The sequence below is a fragment of the Phoenix dactylifera genome, unplaced genomic scaffold (assembly GCF_009389715.1).
Source record: "Phoenix dactylifera cultivar Barhee BC4 unplaced genomic scaffold, palm_55x_up_171113_PBpolish2nd_filt_p 000997F, whole genome shotgun sequence".
Classification (NCBI taxonomy): domain Eukaryota; kingdom Viridiplantae; phylum Streptophyta; class Magnoliopsida; order Arecales; family Arecaceae; genus Phoenix; species Phoenix dactylifera.
The window spans coordinates 8,163-32,588 of NW_024068351.1; the positions used below are offsets into that span (position 1 = coordinate 8,163).

General features: G+C 38.3%; 1 protein-coding gene across 1 annotated transcript; it reads left to right on the forward strand.

Moving 5' to 3' along the window:
- Nucleotides 1-17,868: 17,868 nt before the first annotated feature.
- On the forward strand, nucleotides 17,869-24,209 carry LOC103697889 (obtusifoliol 14-alpha demethylase-like). The gene is given in 5 exon segments (XM_008779831.4): nucleotides 17,869-18,020; nucleotides 18,113-18,185; nucleotides 18,850-19,353; nucleotides 22,789-23,280; nucleotides 23,282-24,209. Coding segments are annotated over 3 exon segments (1,461 nt in total). The 5' UTR covers nucleotides 17,869-18,020; nucleotides 18,113-18,185; nucleotides 18,850-18,885; the 3' UTR covers nucleotides 23,783-24,209.
- Nucleotides 24,210-24,426: the final 217 nt, after the last annotated feature.

Consider the following 24,426-nt stretch of genomic DNA (forward strand, 5'->3'; position numbering starts at 1 on the left):
ACTATGTAATCCATAAGGTGTCCTTTGTTGATTCTATTTATCTGAAGGAGCTGTAGTGTATTAAACTTTAAACTAGATCCTTATTTTAGACTTTTACATATCATGTACATAGTACAAATTAATTGAATCTTTATATAGTCTGTGTAGATTAAAGGCCTTGCTCTTAGTACCTTGATTTTTCATGAAAAATATATCAACAGTGGCCAAATCTCTAGTCGCAACCTTTAGAATGGTTCTCACATAGATGAACCTCCAAGGATATTTATGACTTAATATCCTGCAAACTTCCTGCCTTGACCTATTAAAAGTGTAATTCAATTTTTTAAGTTTATTTTGTCACTGGTATGAGCAATTACCATAGGGATGGAAGGAGATATTCTCTAAAAGCTATGCTTAGGCACGATTACCCAATCAGCTTCTTTTCTACCATAAACATCTTTCATAGGATCTTCGGTCACAAGGTTGGGTACCCATTACTGATGACCAAGTGGTGGGCTTAAACCCTATCCCCTTGATGATTCAAGGAAACCACTCCTAGATAAATCCTTAGTTAATTTGTTTGCCAAGTTTTTCTGTGACTTAACATATTCCAAGAAAATTAGGGTGCATTTCGTTCGCGAGCTGAATTGGAGTCAGAGTCGAAATGGATTGGAATAAAAATATGAATGGCCATATTCCCTGAATGTTTAGTTCGTCATTGGCATCAAAATTAAAATCAAAATTAGAATAGCTAATTAGGATATTTTTAAAAAATCAATTAAATAGAGGGATATTTTTGAAAAATTAACAATAATTATATAAAATAATAATTTCAAGGATTAATAACAAGATAAATTACCAAAATAAATAAAAAAAAGTATGCCCCATCTACAAGAATAAATTTTATCCGATCATGCTCAAAAAACAATGAATCTGACTCAGCCAGGAGCTTCTTATGACAAGTACGATCTTATTGAGATCTGATCCAATAAATTTTTTCAATTGCCCAGAAAGAAAAATTTAAGAAGATAGAAAAAAATCGAGTGGTAAAAAAAGAAAAGAGAAAAGCCGAAAGTTACTTGGGGCTCCCGTTCTCGTACTAGCAAAAGGCAGCTCTGATTTGTTGCGTTGTGCTTAAAACTTGGGGCGCGTGTGGGGGTTTAATCACATTTAAATAACTGGACACCAATGCATACAAATATACTTAGATTTAAATATCCACCGTTTGACTATAAAGAATAAATTTAATTGAATTTTTTATAAAAAATAAAAATCTCCAAAACTGACAACCGGGGAGCACCTTTTTGGTATCCGCAGCGCAGTGCATCCATATGGGCTTAATTTATGAAGGTGGGGGATCCACCAGGATCCGCGGCAAGATCTTGTTTGGTCTCGAGTACCGAGGCCTGGACCCCCGACACTTGGGGCCCGCATGAAGCTGGCAATTAAGTGCCCCAGGGATGACACGTAAACCACCAACTACCATCTTTATCGCCTGGGTGTATAAACTACAATTCTCCATGAGATCCCATGTCAGATTTGTCTTCCCCTTGTGGGGGAAAATTAGTGAGCAATTGTTTGGGCTGGTCCTCTTTAGAAAAATTATATCCTACATGCATCACATGATCATACACCACATCAATCAAATGATTTCATTTATATAAAAATTGCAAAGCATATTGGTGCACATGGTGCAGAATATAAATTATCCTAATTTTGATGGCAGTGTTGGGTTTTTAAACAATTATGGGTGCAAGATGGCTAGATGTTGTTGTGTGTCCATTTTAGGTCATAATTAAATATATAGTCAAATTATCCAATTGATTCGACATTCCGTTCCTTTGACCTCGATTCTCATATATCCCAACTCATTTTCAAGTGAGATAATAACCTCACTTCTCTATTTAGGCTTAAATACTCTTTGAATGCCATTTTTTTTTAATCCTAAATTTATTCTTTTATAGATTTTTATTTGCATTCTCACACGTGATGTAAAGTTTTTCAAGTATGATTCTAACGCTTTAAATTTAAAATTGTTAATCCAAAAGTTGCTTGTTGAATAAAATGTTTACTAATCAGTTGCTTGGAGTATATTTGAATATTTACAGAAAGCCAAGAAGAAATCTTTCAGTAACTCTCTATATAGAGAAATGAAGTCTTTTTATTCAAAGCTCTACACAAAGATATTCGACTCCAAAAATACTTTAAAGTGTCCCTTGAATGTCACATGCAATAACAATGAATTTCAACTTAAGTTATCTCGAGAGTCGACCCCTGGATTATAATGAGTCGACTTCGATATACTGATGCAGACTGATATGCATTCATGAGTTGATCCCAAAATAGTCTCAAAAGACAAACGAAGAGCAATAAAATTTAGTTCACTGGCGAGTTGACCCATAAAGATCACGAGCCGACTCCAGTCAAACAAGAGTCGACCCTAAAAGCAAACAAGTCGAGCCCTGAATGGCCATAAACAAAAGACAGAGAGATATAAACTTCACCATATTGGCGAGTCGACACATCAAGATTATAGGTCAACTTCAGTCAGACAAAAGTCGACTCCAGAAGCAAACTAGTTGACCCATGAATGACCACAGATAAAAGACAAAGAGAAGTGAAATTCAGTCTCTTAGAGAGTCGACCCATAAAGATAATGAGTTGACCCCTACAATGGACGAGTCGACTCCTAAACCAAAAGTGTTGACCCACAATGGTCGTAGGAGAAAGACAAAAGTGCAACAAAAACAATAGCTACTTTAAGTCGATCCCTAAAGATCACAAGTCAACTCTTGAAAATCATGAGTTGACCCCTGAGAACGATGAGTCGACCCGTCTGCGCCTGATAACAGTAACGACTAGTTTACTTAAAAATCAAAATAGTCATTTTTGTCTCACAATGGCTCTTTCGATCTATCTAACTGTTAGAAGGAATCTCGATGGAGCTTGACCGGTCAGACAAAAACACAAGCTTTCTCCACTTTGGGATCAATTTTGATAGTCTATACAAGACTCCATAAGTGGAAGTGATAGAATTTTTTTTGCAGGATAAGGCGAGACAGATAGAGATATATCATTAAGAGAGGACGGGACTGCTTCTTCGTGACTGGGACTGTACATGGATTCTAAACCTTGGGCATTCAAACGTCGAAGCGAAGCAAGCGGGTATGTTCCAGCCATTCTTCAGTGAAATAAATGCATGGGAACGTCAAAAGTAAGACAAGAGAAGAAAAATAGAATGAATTGAATAGCCCAAAAAAAGAGCTTAAAAAAGAAAAATATTCAAGTGCATTCATTAAGAGCTAAAGATCACATCCTCCACTACTAAGAGAGTTGGTGAAGAGCATTCAAGTCTATTCAAGAGCAACCAACTAATTCATGGCTCCATTAATTTTTGTATACCTAAATTTTAGGAGTTGCAATTCACTTATTCTGTATTTCTTTTATACTCTACTAAGATAAGTTTCTAGGTTTGAAACTTGAGAAAAGGTCTATCCAAAGTTTGAATTTAATTGTATTGAGCCTAGGAAAAGGCTCGGGTGTGGTTTTGGTTAGTTGTTGCTGAAAATCAACCGGATTGATTGTGAGCCTGGCTCAAATAATCAGATTGTAATCTTGCAAAGATTATATTAAAATTTTTCAAAAAGATATTTTGGAGAATGAACGTAGGTGCAGGGTTAGAATTGAACTACTATAAATTTGCTGCGTTTGTGGTGCATGACTTATGTGTTTTGATCTCTTGCATATTTATTTTTTTTAATTACTCGTTGCAACTCATACATGGTCATCAAATTTTATCCCCTTGCATTTTACTTAAAATTTTTGAAAAGCCTAGTTTACCCCCTCTCTTGGGCTGCATAGCTAGAAAACAAGTGATATCAGAGCCTTGGTACTCAAGCCCCTCGTTGACCTAACAGTCAAAGAGTTAAAATCTATCGCAACCCCATTTGGAACCTCTTTTGATGTGGGATAGTCCACAAAAAGACTTTCACTTTTCAATGGACAAATTGCACTTATTGAAAAGCACACATGCGCATCTTTATTCAGGCACTGGATTATGACATGTAGAGTGTCATAGTTAATGGTCCTCACAGACCCACAAAGTGCATTGATGGTGTATCTCTTCCCCATTCTAACGGGGAATAGGATGAGTGTGATAAGAAAATAATGCAGCTAAATGCTAAGGCCATAAATATTCCTTATTGTTATCTAGATTCTAATGAAATTAATCGTATTTCAACCTATAATTCTGCTAAAGAGATTTGAGATAGGCTGGAAATAACTCATGAAGGCACTAACCAAGTCAAAGAATCTAAAATTAATATGCTTGTAAATAAATATGAATTATTAAAAATTGAATCAAATGAGTCTATCACTGAAATGTTTATCCATCTTACTAATATTATTAATGATATTAAAAGTTTTGGCAAATCTTATACTAATAGTGATTTAGTAAGAAAGATTCTCATATACTACTTAGAGCTTGGAAGGCCAAAGTAACTATCATTTAAGAAATAAAAGACCTCAACATCCTTCTTCTAGAAGAGTTAATGGGTTCTTTAATAACTCATGAGCTAACCATGAAGCAAAAACTCTGAAAAAGAAGAATCAAAGAAAACGAGAACTATTAACCTTAAATCAATAACTCAAGAAGAGGAAGAGAGTGATGATTCAAATGGAATTGAGGGTGATGAGGAGATTGCTTTAATTATAAGAAAATTTAGGCGATTCTTGAGAAGGAGAAGACATGGAATGAGAAAAATGTCATTAGCTAAGGGGAAGCCAAGCAAGGAAAGAGAAAAAGAGCAGCCTTTGGTGCGCTATGAGTGCAAAAAGCCAGGTCATTTCAAAACAGACTGCCCACTGCTTAAGAAAGCGCTCAAGGAGCCAAGAAAAAAAAGTCATGGTTGTGACTTAGAGCGATAGTGACGAGTTGAGTTCAGAGGTGGAGATCCAAGAAACAAGAAATCTATGCCTTATGGCTCATGAAGATGAGCAAACTCTGAACACATTAGTGATTTCATCTTTGATGAGCTTCAAAAAGCTTTTAATAAATTACTAAATGAGTTCAGAAAGCTTGGTCAAAAAAATAAAGAACCATGGTCAGCAAAACTGTCCCAAACCGCCCGGTTCGAGGCGTCCCGAGCCGTACTGGTGGCGGATCAAGACAGTTTTGGCAACAAAAATGAGACCGACGCCCGAGGGGCAAGTAACCGGTCACAAGTCATAGACAAGTAACTGATTAGATTTTGAGAAAGAGTGAAGAGTCATATTTTGAGTTTACAAAGCCATAGGCAAGTAACCGGTCACTAAGTCTAGCATTCCACGCCCGAGGAGCCTGTTTGAGACCATAGAGGGCCTTATGGAGATGACATACATAGTTGGGGAACTGATCATTTGTGTAACCTAGAGGTTGCTTCATGTAGACCTCTTCACAAAAAACACCATATAAAAATGTATTTTGGACGTCTATTTGATGCAAAGACCAACCACACGTAATAGCATAGGCAAGAACAAGCCTAATGGTAGTGGGCTTGATAACAGGACTAAAAATCTCGTCATAGTCGATGCTAGGTTGTTGATGAAATTCTTTGGCAACGAGACGAGCTTTTCTACAGTCAACAGTCCCATCAGATTTTTGTTTAGTATGAAATACCCATTTGCAATCAATAATGTTTATTAAGGCCGTGGGTTTGATTAGAGACCAAGTGTCATTTTGCATAAGGGCCAAAAATTTCATATCCATGGTAGCACGCCATTCGGTATATTTGGAGGCAATCGAGTAACAACCAGGATCTTCTAAAATAGAAAAAATTTCGATAAGAAAGGCATGGGGTAAAGGATACCGCACCTTGCTATCCATGGGAACTTTCGGTTTTAAGATGTTATTATGAGATTTTGTGATCATTTTGTCAGTTCGAATCATAGGGAGAGAGTTGTCGGATTGAGCTTGATCCAAGGGAGGGATATCCGGGCCACTTAAGTGAGAGGGAGAAGAGGTAGAGTCGGTTAAAGTGGGGTTGACATGTGGAGAAAGATTCAGATTAATGGGGGCTACGAAATTGGTGGGATTATGTGGTGATGAAGGTTGGCTAGGAATCTCGAAGGATGAGGAAGTGTCAACCAAAATTGGAGGGGCTAAAGATAGAGAAAAATTCGGATTTATAGGAGATATAGAAGGTGCTAAAGATAGAGAGGAATTCAAAATTATAGAAGATATTGAAGGTTGACCATCATCCGAATTGGAAGGTGAATACGTGGATATGGAAGGAATAAAAGGAGAAACCGACTTGAGAAAAATTTGACCTGGAAGAATAGCATGATGTGAATCACTAGGTGAAGAAAAAATAGCACACAGATTGAATTTTGAAAAAGAAAGACTCCTCATCAAATATGACATCCCTAGAAATAAAAACTTTTTATGTAGAAGGATCAAAACAATTATAGGCACAATGATTCAAACTAAATCCCAAGAAAACACATGGTTTTGACCGAAACTTAACTTTATGATGATTAAATGGCCATAAAAATGGATAACAAGCACAACCGAAAATTCTAAGAGTAGAAAAATTAGAAGGTTGACCAAAAAGTTTAACATAGGTATGTCAAAATTTAATAAAGCAGTAGGAAGGTGACTAATTAAAAATATGGCCATTTAAAAAGCTTATTCCCATTAAATGTGCCGCATGGAGGCATGGGACAAGAAAAAGAGGCCCGTTTCAACGATGTGCCTATGTTTTCTCTCAACAGCTCCATTTTGAGCAGACATGTGTGGACAAGTAATGCAATGAGTAATTCTAATGAAATTAAAAAATGTGTGAAGGCTTCGAAATTCGCCACCCTAATCCGTTTGGGTAGATTTGATTTGGCGATTAAAAAGCCGTTCAACATTTAATTGAAAGGATTTAAAAATGGGACGAACGTCCGATTTACTTGCAAGAGAAAAAAGTCAAACATACTGATGTTGCACAACTGCAGAAAAAGAGGAGGAGGAAGAACAAGGGAGGGAGAAGGAAGAAGAGGTTATAGAGACGCAGGAAGAAGAGAAGGGAAAGAGGAAGAAGAAGAAGAATAAGAAGAAGGCTAGGATTTTTTCATTTAATCATCAATCCCTCATATATGAGAGGAGGGGTCTTTATATAGATCTTACATTTTCACCAAATCAAGTAATCAATTGATCAAATCAATCAATTGACACTGATTAAATTTGCACGCTTACATCAATTAATCTCTTACCAAAATTGGTCCACTAAATTGACTCAATTACATAAACCCAATTGACTAGTTTAATAACAAAACAACTGACCAAATTGACTTAACTAAAACGAAAGCAAATAATGTAATAAAAGAAAATGATTCGGACTCAAATGGACCCAATCCGGATCTGACTCAATCCGGAGGCTCAGGATCATCTGGATGAAGGGCTCTGATGTCCCCATCAACTCCTTTCGGATGAGAAAAACTCGATCCCATCGAGTACAGATCTAGCCGGCTGTCGTATTGTTCCAGAAGATCAAAGTCAAGGCGCTGCAACTGGGCTCTGGAAATCCATATCACGTCAAACTTTGGTCGACCTTTCCACCGAACAAAATAATGTTGGTAACCACCATCCCTGGTTGTATAACCTGTTCATCCAAGATATGTTCTATTTATTCTCTTCATGCATAAAATTTGGAAGGTGGTGGCTCAATAGTAGATAATAGGTCAGGGTGTTCAACATGGGCAGGTATATCAATAAAGGGGTCAAACGGCATGAATGTTGTCTTTTTGTATGGAACTAAATCTTCAATATTAAATGTCGCACTAATTTCATAGTCATCAGGAAGATCCACAACATATGCATTCGAATTGATTTTCTTTAAGACTTTGAACGGTTCCGCACTACAAGCTTTCAATTTTTTGGACGTTTTCGAAGAAAGTTGTTCAAGCCTAATTCTTATCATGACGTAAACTCTTTCACTTAACTCTTTATAACATATGTATAAATCAGCAAGAAATTTATATTTTAAGTTATTAAAGTGAACACAATTGCTAATTTTTTAATGCAATGAATGTGGATGTGATGCAAATAATTGTGCAGACTCAGAGACTTTATACTGATGAGACATGAAAAATAGGTCTATGGGTTGCCTAGGTTTGTAATCATGCACCACTTCGAATGGGCTCATGCCTATGGACTTATTAACCGAACTATTATATGCAAACTCAACTATCGGTAACATTAAATTCCAGGTTCTAGCATATGCATTCGGATTGAGCCTATGTTGTGGAAGGTTGGGCAGAGATGCTTCGAAAACTAGATCAATTGCATGTTGGATATCACGCATCGGAGGAAGTGCATCCGGAAGATCATTAGGGACTACAGAATGAAACTTCTCTAGAAGGGGAACTACTACAGGAGAATGTTCAAGGTTGGACTCCGCATTGGTATGTTTAGCCACAAGTGCCAACTCAGGTAACTGGCTCTCAATATCTTTCACTACCCCTTCCACAATAGTGATGGGAAGTGGCTTGGTTGTACTTAGGTCAATAGTCTCCCTTTGGAAATCATTTTGGACAAAGTCTAATCCTGTGGGTTCATCTTCAAAGTCTTCTACATAATCTTCTATATTTGGTTCATAGACATCTTCGACGTATTCGGTCTCTTGGATCCCAGCTTCTGGTTCAGTAATCAGGTAAGTCTTGGCAGGGCATTGGGATGCGATGTGGTCGGACTTTTGGCACCAGAAGCATTGGGTTTGGCATCGAGAAGGAGGGTTGGAACCTAATATTCCTTTTTTCTTATCAGTTGAAGGGTTTGGGACAGGCATCGGGGAGGTCCTATTCGGTGCTTGGGTTAGGCCAGGCTGATTAGGAGGATTGAAAAGGGTCTAGATTGTGGAAGATAATTTTGGTTAGGTTGGGCTCCTGGGGCCAGTGGTCGAGGGTCGATGGGCCTCACCATAGGTAGTCTTAAGAAACTATCTACATCTTGAGCCAACTAGTATGCTTGGTTAAGAGTGGTAATCTCTCGGAGGAGTAGTTCTTTCTGGATCTCCTCGCGGAGTCCTGCCCGAAACCTAGTAAGAGTCTCCTCTTCTATTATACCACACTTCATATGAAACTCCTCAAATCGTGTGATGTAATCAACAACCGTCGATGTCCCTTGAGTTAGCTTTTGCCATCTATCCATAAGGCGTTGTCGGTATGAAAATAGCAGATACTTCTCATCTAGTTTTTCTTTCATATCCTCCCATGTAGTTATACGAGGAAGCCCTTGGGTCTCACGCATATGCTCAATATTATGCCAGTACCAGTGAGCTTGCCCAATAAGCTTCATTTTGGCAAATCATACTTTTTTATCGTCAGTCATCTCCTTCCACTCAAGGTAATTGTCCATGGCAGCTCTTCAATCGAGATACACACTTGGCTCGGGTTGACCAGCAAAGGTAGGGGCCTCTACTCTTACGGTACGCAACAGCCTCTCATCTAGATTGTGCTGGTGATCAGGAGGTGGTTGGTTCCTAGGAGGATGAGGAAGGACTATAAGTGGTGCGGCCAAACCGATTTTAGGTTGGGCTGCAATGGAGTTTGGTGGTTTAGGGGTCTTAGAATTTCGCATGAGCTCACGAATCTCTCATTTGAATTCCTCGTTTCCAGCCCGCATAGCATCGAACTGTTCCATGAGAGATCTCAAAACCTCGGAATTCATGGTAGCTACAGAAGTTTTAGGTTGATTGAAATAGTACTCCCTATTACTATAGGTTGGCATGCAATGACGACACTAGCTGATGATGTGAAATGCAGTGTCACTAATGAAACCCTAATAAATATGATGTAGGACCAAATTTGATGCAAGACAACCTACTAATGCAATCTATTATGATTTCAGAAATCAGCAAGTTTTTACAAGAATAACTTAAAGTTTAAATGTTGCTGATTTTTACTCTTGTTATTCGAAATTAAGGATTAAGATTATTCAATTTAAGAAATTAGATTACAATCAAGTATTACGGTTGTTCTGATCCAAAAGTAATCAGATCAAATAATGTTGAAAAACGTCATGTTACTAGGGTGTGCTAATTTAATATCAAGATTTAATGGGTAATAGGATGGGTTCAGATGTGAAAGGTTCAATGTTCTGAATTTTGACAGTAAAAGTAAGTTTGAAGAATATGGCTATCATGCAAGAGAACTAGAATATAATTAAATGAACAAGCCCAAGAAAAATAGAAATCTTATTACCTATCGTGAAGTAGGCGACCAGTGTCGTTCTCTTGTGGGCGATGATCAGGAGTGCAGTTGTAGCTGATGGACCCTTCAATTGGCTTTAATTAGCTTGTCGAAGACGCTAATTAGCTTGTCGAAGCAGCGTGTGGGCCTGAAGGACCTGCCAACTATGGGATGTGCTATGTGGTGTGGCTGGAGGGCCTGTAAGGGCTCGTTTGGTTCGCGGGAAAAGAAGGGAGAAAAGTGTGGTCAACGGAAAGGTAATGAGATGCCTCTTGTTTAGTTGGAGTTTTCAAAGGAGAGAGATGAAAAAGTTGTATTCCCATGGAAATATGATTCCCACATTTTATGGAAAAGGTTTTTCCATGAGAAACATGGAAAAGTTACTTTCCCATGAGGCGGGAATCACTCCATCTTTATTTTTTCCCAAAAAGACCCTTCAGCATTAAAGAGGCATTAAAGACCAAATTTTTATTAAGGATATAATAGAAATTACACAAAACGTTTCCAGAAAAGTGGATGGTCAACCAAATATAAACACTCTGGAAATCTGTCACTTTTCCATGTTTAACCAAACACGCCAAAAGTACATTCCCAGGCATCCTCTTCCTAGATATCTTCTTCCCAGAATCATATTTCTAGGAGGAAAAATGCTTCCCGCGAACCAAACGAGCCCTAAATGAAGAGGAGGCTTGTGAATTAGCCTTTGAAGCAGTGGGTGGGCCCTGCAGTCAGTTGGGCCGCAGGAGATGCAGTGGGCCTTGGATCGAGCGTGGGCGCGGCCTGTGGATTGGGCGCGGGAGTGAGTCGCATTCTTTGGGCCTTGAGGGCCTAGCTCGGCTGATGGGGCTGTGAGGCCGATGGTGGATGGAGGGGGGCAGTGAAAGGGTTTCGACTGAAACCCTGGGAGATACACTTTGGCAGGGGAGATGGGATCCGACGGAGGAGGGTCGGCAGCGCCGGGACGCAGACGCAGGCCTCTCCGATGATGCGGCAATGGTCGGCAACGGCCTGAAGGAGCTTCCTCTGCGTCGAAAGAGGTGGCAGCCGAAGGGAGGCGAGACGAGTACGACGATAGCGGGAACTTATGGGCGGCGGCCGATGGAGGAGAAGGAGATCGGAGGCGACGACGCTCGGCGACGGGAGGACAACGTTCACGGGCGGCGGTGCGGCTTTGCGGACGGCCGCGGAGGAGGAAGACGATAGGTCAAGTTTTTTTACCTTTTTTTCTCTTTTTTTTTAGCTCGGATCCGTTAGGATTTGGGTTATCGGGTTAGACCCGATTCGATACATGTACGACCCGCACGTGCAACTCACGTTCACTGCTTCTTTTTTCTTTTTTTTGGCGGATCCGGGCTACCGAATTGTGGGTTAACGGGTTTAGGCCTTACTTGTTAATCCTTTCTTCAACCTTCCGATGGGTTCGGGAGGACACGCTGATCTCTGCGGCGGCGGTCGCGGGGCGGGTCGAGGATCACGGGCGGCGGCCGGTCACGAGCTCCGGCTGGTGGTGGCTGTGGACTTTTGGCGACAGACGACGGCCGACCACGAGTTGTTTCCATGGCGGCAGTCTCCTCTGCGGACCCGGCGCAGGTGGCCGGTGGCAGACGTGGGCGGCTCGGGTGGGGTGCTTGTCGGCAGAGTTCGACGGCAGGGAGGCGGCGCGATGCGGGGTGGTGGTGGCCTCGGGCGCGGTGACGGGTGGAAAGGGAAGAGCAGCCGCAGGGTTCCCCCCCCATTTTTTTTTTCTAGTGAAAGCCAAGAGGGAAGGGAGGTGGATGGTGGAAGGGTAGGCGGCACAGCGGGGCGGTGGTGGAATCAAGTGGTAGCAGCAGTAGATGTGGAAAGCAATTCAGGGTGGTCCTGGGGCTTTGGCAACATAGGCAAATCCAAGGCTTTGATACCAAGCTAATGTAGCACAACTGTAGGAAAAGAGGAGAAGGGGGAAGAACAAGGGTGGGAGAAGGAAGAAGAGGTTATAGTGACACAGGAAGAAGAGAAGGGGAGGAGGAAGAAGAAGAAGAATAAGAAGGAGGCTAGGGTTTTTCATTCAATCATCAATCCCTCATATATGAGAGGGGTGGTCTTTATATAGACCTTACATCTTGACCAAATCAAGTAATCAATTGATCAAATCAATCAATTGACACTGATTAAATTTGGATCCTTACATCAATTAATCTCTTACCAAAATTGGACCACTAAATTGACCTAATTACATAAACCCAATTGACTAGTCTAATAACAAAACAATTGACCAAATTGACTTAACTAAGGCCTTGTTTGGGGGAGCTTTTGGAGGGCCAAAAAGCACTTTCTCGCCCTCCAAAAGTACTTTTAGATAAAAAATGGTGTTTGGTAAAATTTTCGAAAAGCTGTTTCAGCTTTTGCGGGAAGCTGAAAACAGTTTTTGGGGAGAAGCTCCAATTTGGAGCTTTCCGAAAATGCTGTTTTCAGCTTTGTCGGAAAGTATTTTTTGGACCAAAATACTCCTATTTAAATCACACTTTTTCCCCCCAAAATTCTTATCCCGCCTCTTTCTTTCTCCCTTTCCCTCTCAATCTTCTTCTTCCTTTTTCTCTATTTGTTAGAGAGATAAATGGTCATTAGAATGATGAAAAATTAATTTACACTAATAATTATAATATTTTATATATTTATTATTGTATTATACTATAAATATAATATAATATTATATTATATCATAATACATTGATATGTTATGTTAAATAATTTAATATTATATTAAATTATTATTCTATAATACATAATGTTATAGTACTATATTATAATAATATTATATTGCATTACATTAATATTATACTATATCATATATTTATGTATTAATACATATTATATTTTATTATGCTCTATTATATAATACTGGTAATATCATTTATAGTCATTTTGTCACACAAAAGTACTTTCTCAGTTTGTTTACCAAACACATGTTAAAGTGCCACAGCACTTTAGAAATATAGTTACCAAACAGCAAACAGCTTTTTATAAACGCTCTACTTCCAACAGCTCTACTTCCAAAAGCTCTACTACTAACAGCTTCTCCAAACAGGGCCTATGACAAAAGCAAATAATGTAATAAAAGAAAATGACTCGGACTCAAATGGATCCAATCCAGGTTTGACTCAATCCGGGGGCTCAGGATCATTTGGATGAAGGGCTCTGATGTCCCCATCACATACCTAGAGAAATTGTCGACAAAGGAAACATAATATTTATTTTCTAAAATGGACGTGACAGGAGAGGGTCCTCATACATTGAAATCTATTAAATCAAGGAGGCCCACAGATTTAGACTCGGATGAATAAAAAGGTAAATACATGCAACACACATGGCAAAAATTTTATTATTGAAAACTGAAAAAGAAAATTGAGACAGAACTTGCTTCACGGTTTGATAGGATGGATGACCAAGCCACAAGTGCCAAACCTCCAAGGGAACATGTTGGGTAACAAGAGTTTAAGGGCTATTAATTTGGACGGAATTGGATGGAAAATGATAGAGCCCTCCTTTAGGCCTTTGAACAACTCCATCCATGTGAACTCATCCTTCACAGAAAAATAATCAGAATAAAACTCGAGAAAAACATTATTCTCATTGGTAAACTAACTAATAGAGACCATTTTTTTTAATCTTCGGTATATGAAGAACCTGATTAAGCCGAAAATCAAATGGAGGTAAGGATAAATAAGTCGTACCGACATTAGAGATCTTCAAACCTGTACCATCACCCACTTGAATCTGATCAGTTCTATGGTACGGCTCAGCATGAAGATTGAGATACTGTAAATCATTGGTTAAATGATTGGCAGCGCCCGTGTCAGGATGCCAACTATGATCTTTCTGAATTTGAGGCGTAGCAACATAGGCTACCATAGGAGGAGGAGGAGCACCTTGATAAGTGTCATCATACCGATGGTACATTAGATTGCAGTATGTCCAGGTTTGCTGCAAACTTGATAGGTTGGGCGAGGAGAGGAGAAAGGTTGGCCACGGCCACGGACACGACCTTGTCTATGATTGTTGTTATGGCTGATTGGAACAGCCGCCCCTTCTCCAGTTGAAATCATTGCGTGGAGCAACATTTTCTGAACTGACATTCACCTCTACAACGGAATGGAGGTGATCAAGATCGAGCTCGTGATTGAGAAGATGACCATAAATGTCTTCAAGAGACATAGCATCAACTCTGGTATTGATTGTCGTAACTAGCGATTGATAGGAAGAATCAAGTCCCGCTAAAAGAAATTGGATAACTTCAAAATCTTAGAGAGGTTGGCCAATAGTGGCGAGAACATTAGAAAGAGATTTAACTTTCTGAAAATAATCAGAAATGGAGGAGTTGCCCTTTTTGATGGTCGAAAGCTGGTAGTGGATTTGCATCACACGAGCCCAAAAGTGAGAAGAAAACATGCGCTCCAAGGCTACCTAAAGAGCCTAGAAACTTATTAAGCCAACAACTTTGGCCATGACACTGTCGGAAAGAGAGGACATGAGGGTGCTCAAGAGGACTTGGTCTTGTTGGAAGTACAATTGAAAAGATAGATTGAGTATACGGATATAGGGTGTGGAAGAGGTAGAAGGTGACTCAATGTATTGTCGAGGTATAGAAAAGCTTCGATCAACATAACCAAACAATTGTTGGCCAAGTAGGTAAGGTATGATTTGAGTTTTCCAAAGAAGATAATTGTCGGTGGTGAGTTTGACAGGGACAAGGTTGTGCGTGCTAACCGGGGTAGACTTGAGGACAGTTGGGCTGGCTGGTAGTAGAAATGGTGTTTTGAGTAGTGGTGGGTGGAGGCGTGTTTGGGCTGGAAGAGAGAGAAGACATGGTGACGATGTATGTCGTTTAAAAGGCTATGATACCACAAAAGAGAGAATGCCGAATTGAGTAATGGCAAGGGACTCGCACACATTGTGTGGCCTGCCATGTATTTCATTTATAGGAGGTAATTACAATATGTATTTAAAAATAATTACAAGAAAGGGAAAAGCATAAATCATGGCTCTATGATAATTTTTTTCTCTATTTATAATTCTTTTTTTTATATAGGAGGATCTCGAATCACACTAATAGGGAGAGCACAAATCACGGTTCAATGACAATTCATTCCTTTTTTATTTAAAATTCTTTTTTTCTTTATAGGAGGATCTCAAATCTTACTAATAGAGAATAAGGACTACAACACCGGCTTCATTCTCAGAAATATTGTCAGAATAAAAATATTTCAGTTCTAAATATCTTATATAATACCGTATAATTTAACCAATTCTTGGGGTCATTTTAATTTTTAAAAATTTAAAAAATATTAAATAAAATTGATTAGTTAAGAAGATGTCTAAATAATTTTTTTTTAATATCTATATAAGTTACAGGAATATTTTTGCAGTATACAAAAAAATTGAAAGACGAGAAAAGTATAATGAATTAACAAATTGCTTGCAAAGAGAGGCAGTTCATGCTATCCATTCACCACCTATCTATTCTGCTTTTCCTCGCATCATCGCTTCACCGATTGATTTTTGAGTACGACAGACAACCGCTGACCATAGCAACTAATACAAGGTACACTAATAATAACAAAAATAATAACAATTATTATTATTAAAATAATAATAATAATAATAATATTTTTAGTGATATATATATATATATATATATATATATATATATATATATATATATATATATATATATATATATATATATAACAGGGTTAGGATTTATTAGTGGAGTCTAGAGTGTGGTATTAGGATTCTGCGCTACTACATGAAAATTAATTTTTTTCGATTCTGATCTGCCGATGTCATTGCGCCAAAATTTTAGCGTCAACAATTTAGTTACTGTGCTAAAATTTGTTGATATCTTTAGTAGCATTGGTAAAAATTATATTAAGATGATGCTTATAAGTATTGTCCAAAGCCGACGATGCTTAGAAGTGTCGTCCAAAGTCACGATTTAGGCGAGGCTTAAAAGCATTATCAGAAAACCGAAGCATCATCGGTATATGCATTAAAAAGCGTCGAGAACTATCTTTAATCCTTGAATTCAAGAATTATGGTAATTTTGCTGAATGTAGGGAGAGGCCGCTCGAAACAATTTATAGTCTCATCCGTAAAAAATTAGCCAAAAACTATTATTTATTTTTTATTTTACATAAATATATAATTTTTTAATAAATAATTAATATAAAATTAAATATATATTTTATTTTAAAAAATTATTCAAATTCAAACACAAACATCATAATTAATTAATAATTAATTTAAATGAATCCATGATGTAATGCTTTCTAATTCAAATAAGTCCTAAGACATGGATGTACTTTGATATTATTTGTCATAATTTAGAATTTTATTAAATAAAAATTAGCTAAAATTTAAATAAGTATCCAAGATTTTTTCTACAAATTATTGATATGGGACTGGGAGAGTTATGTAGTTGCGCCTGCTTCTTCTCATGCAAGATCCGTATGAGTAGCAGTTGTACAAGAAAAAAAAAGAAAATTGATGTGGGCCTAAAACCAGTTCACTTCGTGGTTTCTGGGCTGTTTTCGCCCCTCGTTCTCCTTTGCACCTTCTAAGGCCCTGTTTGGGGAAGCTGTTAGCATTAGAGTTTTTGGAAGTAAAGCTGTTGGAAGTAGAGCTGTCTGAAGCAGAGCGTTTATAAAAAGCTGTTTGCTGTTTGGTAACTACATTTTTAAAGTACCGTGGCACTTTAACATGTGTTTGGTAAACAAATTCAGAAAGTACTTTTGTGTGACAAAATGACCATAAAGGACAATACCAGTATTATATAACCGAACACAATAAAATATAATATATATTAATACATAAATATATGATATAGTATAATATTAATGTAATGTAATATAATATTATTATAATATAGTACTATAACATTATGTATTATAGAATAATAATTTAATATAATATTAAATTATTTAACATAACATATCAATGTATTATGATATAATGTAATATAATATTATATTTATAGTATAATACAATAATAAATATATAAAATATTATAATTATTAATATAAATTAATTTTTCATCCTTCTAATGACCATTTATCTATCTAACAAATTTTCTAACTAGGTGATAAAATTGGTTAAATAATTACTAATATTTATTTTTATTTATTTAGATCAGATTATTTACCATTCACTCATTATTTTTTATTTATTTATTTATTTATTATTTTATTTCATTGAAATATAGAGGGGTCGCCGGCCATGGATGGTGGTCGGCATGGTGGCTGCCACCGTGGGCAGCCACGAGCTCCCAAAACAAAAAAAAAGAGGAGGAAGAAGGAACAGAGGCGGCGGCGTTGAGAGGAAGAAGAAGATAGAGAGGGAGAGGGAGAGGATGGGTGATAAAGGAAAAGGCGGGATGAGGGTTTTGGGGGAAAAAAGTATGATTTAAATGGAGGTATTTTGGTCCAAAAAATATCTTTCCGACAGCTGAAAACAATTTTAGTTTGTCCTCAAAAGCTTATTCTCAAAAGCTGTTTTTAGCTTCCGCAAAAGCTGAAATAGTTTTTCGAAAATTTTATTAAATATTATTTTTTACCTAAAACTACTTTTGGGGGCGGAAAGGACTTTTTGGCCATAAAAAGCTCCCAAACAGGGCAAAATAATCAGAGTCCCCATAGCCTACGGCAACAAACAATCTTTTTCCCGACCCACTCTCCTCCCCTCCCTCCTATTTAAATCTCCCTCCTTCCCTTTATCCTTCTCGAAACCCTTTGGATCTCTCTAGGGTTTCTCGCCCCCCTTCTCGTCCCCTCCTTTCGCTAGGGTTTGAGGTGGTCCGTCCCTGAAACCTCTCTTTGTTTGATGTCCTGGCTTCTTCTTTCATTTATTTGTTTTCTTCTTCTTTGTTTTTTTTTCTCTCTCGCAGCTCGGCCCAAGAGTTGTCCATCCGCCGGCGCTAGGAGCTGGGGTTCTTCTTTTCGATCAGAGGTCTGAGCTCGGTAGACGATCTGAACTGAGCTCTTCTTTTTTACTGCGCTTTTGTTTTTTGTTTTTTTTTAGATTTTTAAACTCGTTGAATGGGTTTTCTTGTTTAAGATTTTTTTTAAACGCTGATTCCCCCCCTTTTTTTCGTGAATTTTGCTTCTTCTTGCCCTTCCGGATCTTTCCAATTGACAGGCGATCTGAAGTGAGCGATTCCTTTTACTGCATTTCGCATTTTGTGCGTTACCATCAAAACAGTGATTTTTTTACCTTTTTCCACGAATTTTCTTCCAGATTCTGCTGATTGATAAATGACGTGAAGTTGAGCTCTTATTTCCACTGCGTTCGCCTTTTGTGCCCTTTTTTTCTCGGGATTTGAATTCCTTGTCATCAAAATGGAGGAATTTTTCTTTAAGATTTTCTGATCTTTTGACAATTTTCTTTTTCCCATGAATTCTGGAGCCTGTTCCTCCGAATTATGCTGATTACAACTTTTATTTCTCAGCCAAATGCTGGGATGATTGATCCCAACCCAGCTCTCTTTTCTACTCTTTTCATCTCTTTTGCCCACGTTGGGAGATTTCAACTCGTTTTCATAAGATCTGAGTGGAATTCTCCTCTATTTGATCTGATCATTTGCTTTATTTTTGTTTCACCAGATTTTCTTATTTTTTCCTCCAGATTCTGCTGATCAGCTGGTAGATTTACGTTGCAACGATGGATCTGAAGGAAAATAATAAGTTTCTGGGTGCTGGGCTTCTATTGCTGGCGACGATTGTCTTTGTGAAGCTTGTTTGTCAAGCTCTGGCGCCCAGGTCCAAGAAACGGCTGCCGCCAACCGTGAAGGCGCTGGCAGTCATCGGAGGGCTTCTCCGGTTCATGAAAGGCCCGATTGTGATGATCCGAGAGGAGTACAAGAAGCTCGGGAGTGTCTTCACCGTGAATGTTCTGAATAGGCGCATCACCTTCTTCATTGGCCCTGAGGTCTCGGCACATTTCTTCAAGGCGCCCGAGGTGGAGCTCAGCCAGCAGGAGGTTTACCAGTTCAATGTGCCTACTTTCGGGCCAGGGGTTGTCTTTGATGTGGATTACTCGATCAGGCAGGAGCAGTTCCGGTTTTTCACCGAGGCGCTGAGGGTGACCAAATTGAGGAGTTATGTGGATCAGATGGTGGTGGAGGCCGAGGTAAAAATATCCAAGCCTTTTATGATATTTCTTCTTATGTTGCAGATTGCACTGGTTGCACATTGATGATCTGCACTCTCTCTTTCTGTTCATTTGACATATTCTCTCTGATTAAAAATGGTTATCTGGATGAATGGCAAGCTTTTGAGGAAGCTATTCTACAATAACTTTTCAGATAGATATGGGAATGCTTACATCTACTGTCTATATCTATGCCGTGCGGTTAATGCAATGGTACTTGTATCTAAATCTGATACTGATATTTGGAAATATTCTCAGCAACTTCTACTGAGGAATTTCTTTTAATCAAGAGAAATCCACTTTCATCATGTAATACATTATTATTTTGAGGATCCACTTTCATCATGTAATACATTATTATTTTGACTAATATGTGTTAAAAAATAAAATCATCAGGTCCAGATAGATATTGACATGACCCGTCAGTTTCAGTGAATTTTTCTATGTTGTCTCTGTTAATCAAGAGAAATCCTTAAGGTTCAAGAGATTGGAATTATTGCCAATTATTTGACTCCATATTCGAAAAAAAAAACTGAAGTATGCATAAATTTTTCTTTGGTTCAGAAATAAAATTTAATTCTTTTTTTTTTTGCCTCTCTTCTATTTTCTAAGTGTGAATTAGTGGAGTATATATGAGCAGCATGCTCTCCTGACAAATATTATTCCTTTGCCTTCCAGTAATTAGAACTTTGTCACCATAGAAGAGACTATATGTTGTTTACTGGTGTTACATATTTCTCAGGCAATAATGATGAACTACTTGGAGTAGCTATGTTTGATCTAGCAATCATCTCTGGAAAGAAAATTAGTTTCCACCAAGAAACTCATGTTGGCTGGCTTTTTTGCAGAATGTCTAGTCTAAGGTGCAGATTGTTTCTGTGGTACATTACTTGAGGTATTCGATGATAATCAAAAAGTGGTCCAGCTAGTGAAATACGGACCAAAATGATTAAGAAAAAAGTTATGGGTAGCGACCTATACACTATATGATATCCACTGCGAACATTATCACTTGATTAAACTCTTTGTACTTTTCATTATTTCGTATTTGTCGAACTTTTAGGACCTTGTTCTGGCTTTATTTATGTTGAGGCTTCCTTTCTTAGGGGATGCAATCTCTTATCTATCTCCGATTGTCTATAGTCTATAGTTTGAAATTTATAATAATGTGACTACTCTTTGTGATATCAGATTTTCTTTCTGATAAAATTTATAATAACGATTTATCTTGATGCTTTGTTTCTTGGGAGATACAGCCAGTTAACTGTCTCTGCTAGACTGCCATGATTCATTTTTTGTAGTCTGACATAGTTTGAAATTTATAACAAATACTTGTTTCACTCTTCATTGAGTGTGCATGCATGTACGTGCATGTTTGCTTGCATATTTGACTGACGCATTCTTTTCAACCTCAGTAACATGGGAACTTTTTCAAGCTTTCATCATTTTAATGCAGTCATGTTAGTAGAGAGGTTTGAACTGCAGTGGCATATGAACCTCGCTTCTCATAGTCAGAGGTGTTCCCTGGTTTCCTAATTACTAGGACATTTGGCAACATGGGAGGTTTCAACATTCCACAAGAGCTATCGCACTATTTGTTTCCCAAATAAACCATGCTTGTTAGGTCCAATATGGCTTTTTTTCTCTTTAGCTAATACACCAAGAACCTTCTGCTGGTAATCATCTTTGAGTATTCAACAAGTTATGCTTTGGCTTCTCATTACATCCCGACCTCCACCTCCCTAAATTGTTTCCGTCATAAATGCCAAGTGACTATTGATGCTGCTAGTTCTCTCCTTGATGCTCTCATTCCAAAATGCATGATTTTCTTGAATGTTCTGTGAATGTTGAATGAACTGGATATAGGTGAGTATCCTATGAAGGAATTAGTTCATTAAAAACAAAGAAAAGGAGCAAGTTTCTTGAGGTACCTTTTTCATTCAAGTTGTTAAACAAAAACTGCTACAATGGCCTAAGTGATCTATATTTTTATGACTTCAAAATAAATACTAACAAAAGAAACCCTACTATCTTACCTTTCCAACTTTGTTATTTCAGGACATCTGAAATTTAGTATCATGGAGCTTTCTCAATCACTTCAATTTAAGCTGGTTCTATTGTTTTCTTTAATTATTAGAAAACTAAGCTTGCAACTGAGAAGTTCAAGAGATTTTTAAATCTGGAACTGTTTAGTCAATGTAAGTCAAGATAGGTGCAACAGCTATATTGGCTGATTTTCTCCTTTGAATATTTTTTGCCACATAGTAAGATAATATTCACTGTTCCAGAGTGGAACTGACACCTATCTTGAACCTGCAACTGCTTGCTGAATTAGGCATTAATAATTGGCCCTTTTACTAATCTTCACTTATCTGTTCTTTTAAAAGGAAGGAACTAATTGTACAACCTTATAAATTTCTTAAGTGTTCTCCATTTATAAACCTAATTTAGTCTCCATTATACTCTCTTCTAGGATTTCGTGCCTCTTCATTTTCACCATGGATATGAATCCTTTCAATATTGTTAGCTTTCCTCGTGGATCTCGTAAGCAGGGTTACCATTTTAAGTGCTGATGGGTGTGGATTAGGTCACAAGTCTCTTTCTGAAAGTGAAGACTTATTTTTTCTGACGTGCCTGCCCCTATAGATCTTGCATTGCCTTTGAAAATGAGGTAACTCCTAATGGGAGCATGAAGCTAGAACTAAGTTATCTAGCAAGAGCAGGCCTGCAAATGGAGCCAGATGTGGGTGCGGGAGTGACTCTTCAAGGAGATTTTAAAGGGGGTGCAGCACCCTGGGTTAAAACTTCGAGCAATTGGGAGCTTATCTAGTTGGAAGTGTACCTTGGTCAAGCAAATTTATTATTATGAGTCACTTGTTCTTTTATATATTCTGGCATTTGAATTGGAAGAGGAAATAACTTCCTAAAACCAAAAGAAAATCTTTTTTCTCTTTTTCATTATTTATTTGACTAATTCTAGTCATTGGGTATTCTCTATATCTAATTAAACTTAGTGATCCTATGATACACTTAATAAATTTTATAGTTTCCTTCACCTAATTTGAGATAACTATCCTTTGCTTCTTTTTACCTCTCCCTTGTCACTCTGAATTTGCAAGTACTAGCAATGGATGGTAAATTCAATTTTTTGACGCAATTGGAGGGGGAAAATTAAATTCATCAATTCCAAGGTTTCAACAGGCAAGATGTCAAATAGGGCTTACCAGTCAGGGCAGAATATTTCTAAAGTCATCATTATTATTGAGAAAATTATTTGAAATGTTATAATATCTGTTATATGAGCTTGTTATCAATAACACTGGCGCTCATAGTTTGACATCAGACTTTTTTTTTTTTTCAGTGAGCCTTCATACAAGTTTTTTATCATTACAAGAACTTGTATATAATCTGCAGGATTACTTCTCAAAGTGGGGAGAAAGTGGCACGGTGGATTTAAAATATGAGCTAGAGCATCTCATCATTTTGACAGCAAGCCGATGCCTGTTGGGGAGGGAGGTCAGGGACAAGCTCTTTGATGATGTATCTGCTCTCTTCCACGACCTTGACAATGGCATGCGCCCCATCAGCGTAATCTTCCCCTACCTTCCCATCCCTGCTCACCGTCGCCGTGATCATGCTCGTGCTAGGATTGCTGAAATCTTTTCCACCATCATAAACTCCCGCAAGAGATCTGGCCACTGTGAGGATGATATGTTGCAGTGCTTCATTGACTCAAAATACAAGGATGGCCGCCGGACCACTGAGGGTGAGATCACTGGGTTACTCATTGCTGCCCTCTTTGCTGGTCAGCACACCAGTTCCATCACCTCTACCTGGACTGGAGCTTACCTCCTCCGCCACAAGGAATACCTTTCAGCAGCTTTGGAAGAGCAGAAGGATATTTTGAGGCAGACATGGGGATACGATCGACCATGATATCCTATCAGAGATGGATGTGCTCTACCGCTGCATCAAGGAAGCTTTGAGGCTTCATCCTCCATTAATAATGCTGCTCCGCTACTCTCACAGCGACTTCACCGTGAAGACAAAGGAGGGGAAAGAGTATGATATTCCAAAGGGCCACATTGTGGCTACTTCCCCAGCATTCGCCAACCGGCTACCCCACATCTACAAGGACCCAGACAGCTATGATCCTGATAGATTTGCTCCTGGAAGGGAGGAAGACAAGGCTGCCGGGGCATTCTCGTACATTTCTTTTGGTGGTGGTAGGCATGGGTGCCTTGGGGAGCCCTTTGCCTACTTGCAGATAAAGGCGATATGGAGCCATTTGTTGAGGAACTTTGAGTTTGAGTTGATTTCTCCTTTCCCCGAGAACGACTGGAACGCTATGGTGGTAGGGGTCAAGGGGGAGGTGATGGTGCGTTACAAGCGGAGGAAGCTCTGTTGACCACTGACCGTCAACGGAGCTGACCAGGTGTTTGATTATCAGTAATCATGGCTCGCTGCTTCTCTTCAACGAGCCCATGCGACTTCATGCTTCATCTTCTTTTTCTTTTTCTTTTTTTGCTGGGGGCTAGCGTCTAGCTTTTAGAAGATGATTGATGGGGACATCAGTTAGATCACCATTTTATTTGCATGTTTATTTTATTATTTTATTCTGGGCTTATTTGTATTTTAGGGCTTATTTGTGGTTTATTTTATTTCTGGACTTATTTACATTTTAGGGTTTATTTGTGGTTTATTTATGTTATTTGTGGGTTTATTAGGATTTATTTCTGTGTAAGAGGGTTTATGCAAATTGTGTATTTGGGCCCTATATATAGAGAACTATTTTCATGATGAGGTTTTTAATGAAGGTTAAACAATTTCTTCTCCACGTCTTTCCCTCCTCTCTTCCTTCTTCTCTTCTCCCTCCTCTCTTCCTCTTCCTCCTCTTCTCCATCTTTTTTTCTGTTTCCATCCTACAGCTATAACGTACAGTAGTAATCCCAAAAGTACATCATCACCACCACAGTCATCCTTTCCGAATCTGGTTCCGCATCAACTTGGTATCAGAGCCAAATCGGTTTTGCTTCTATTGCCAAAGCCCCG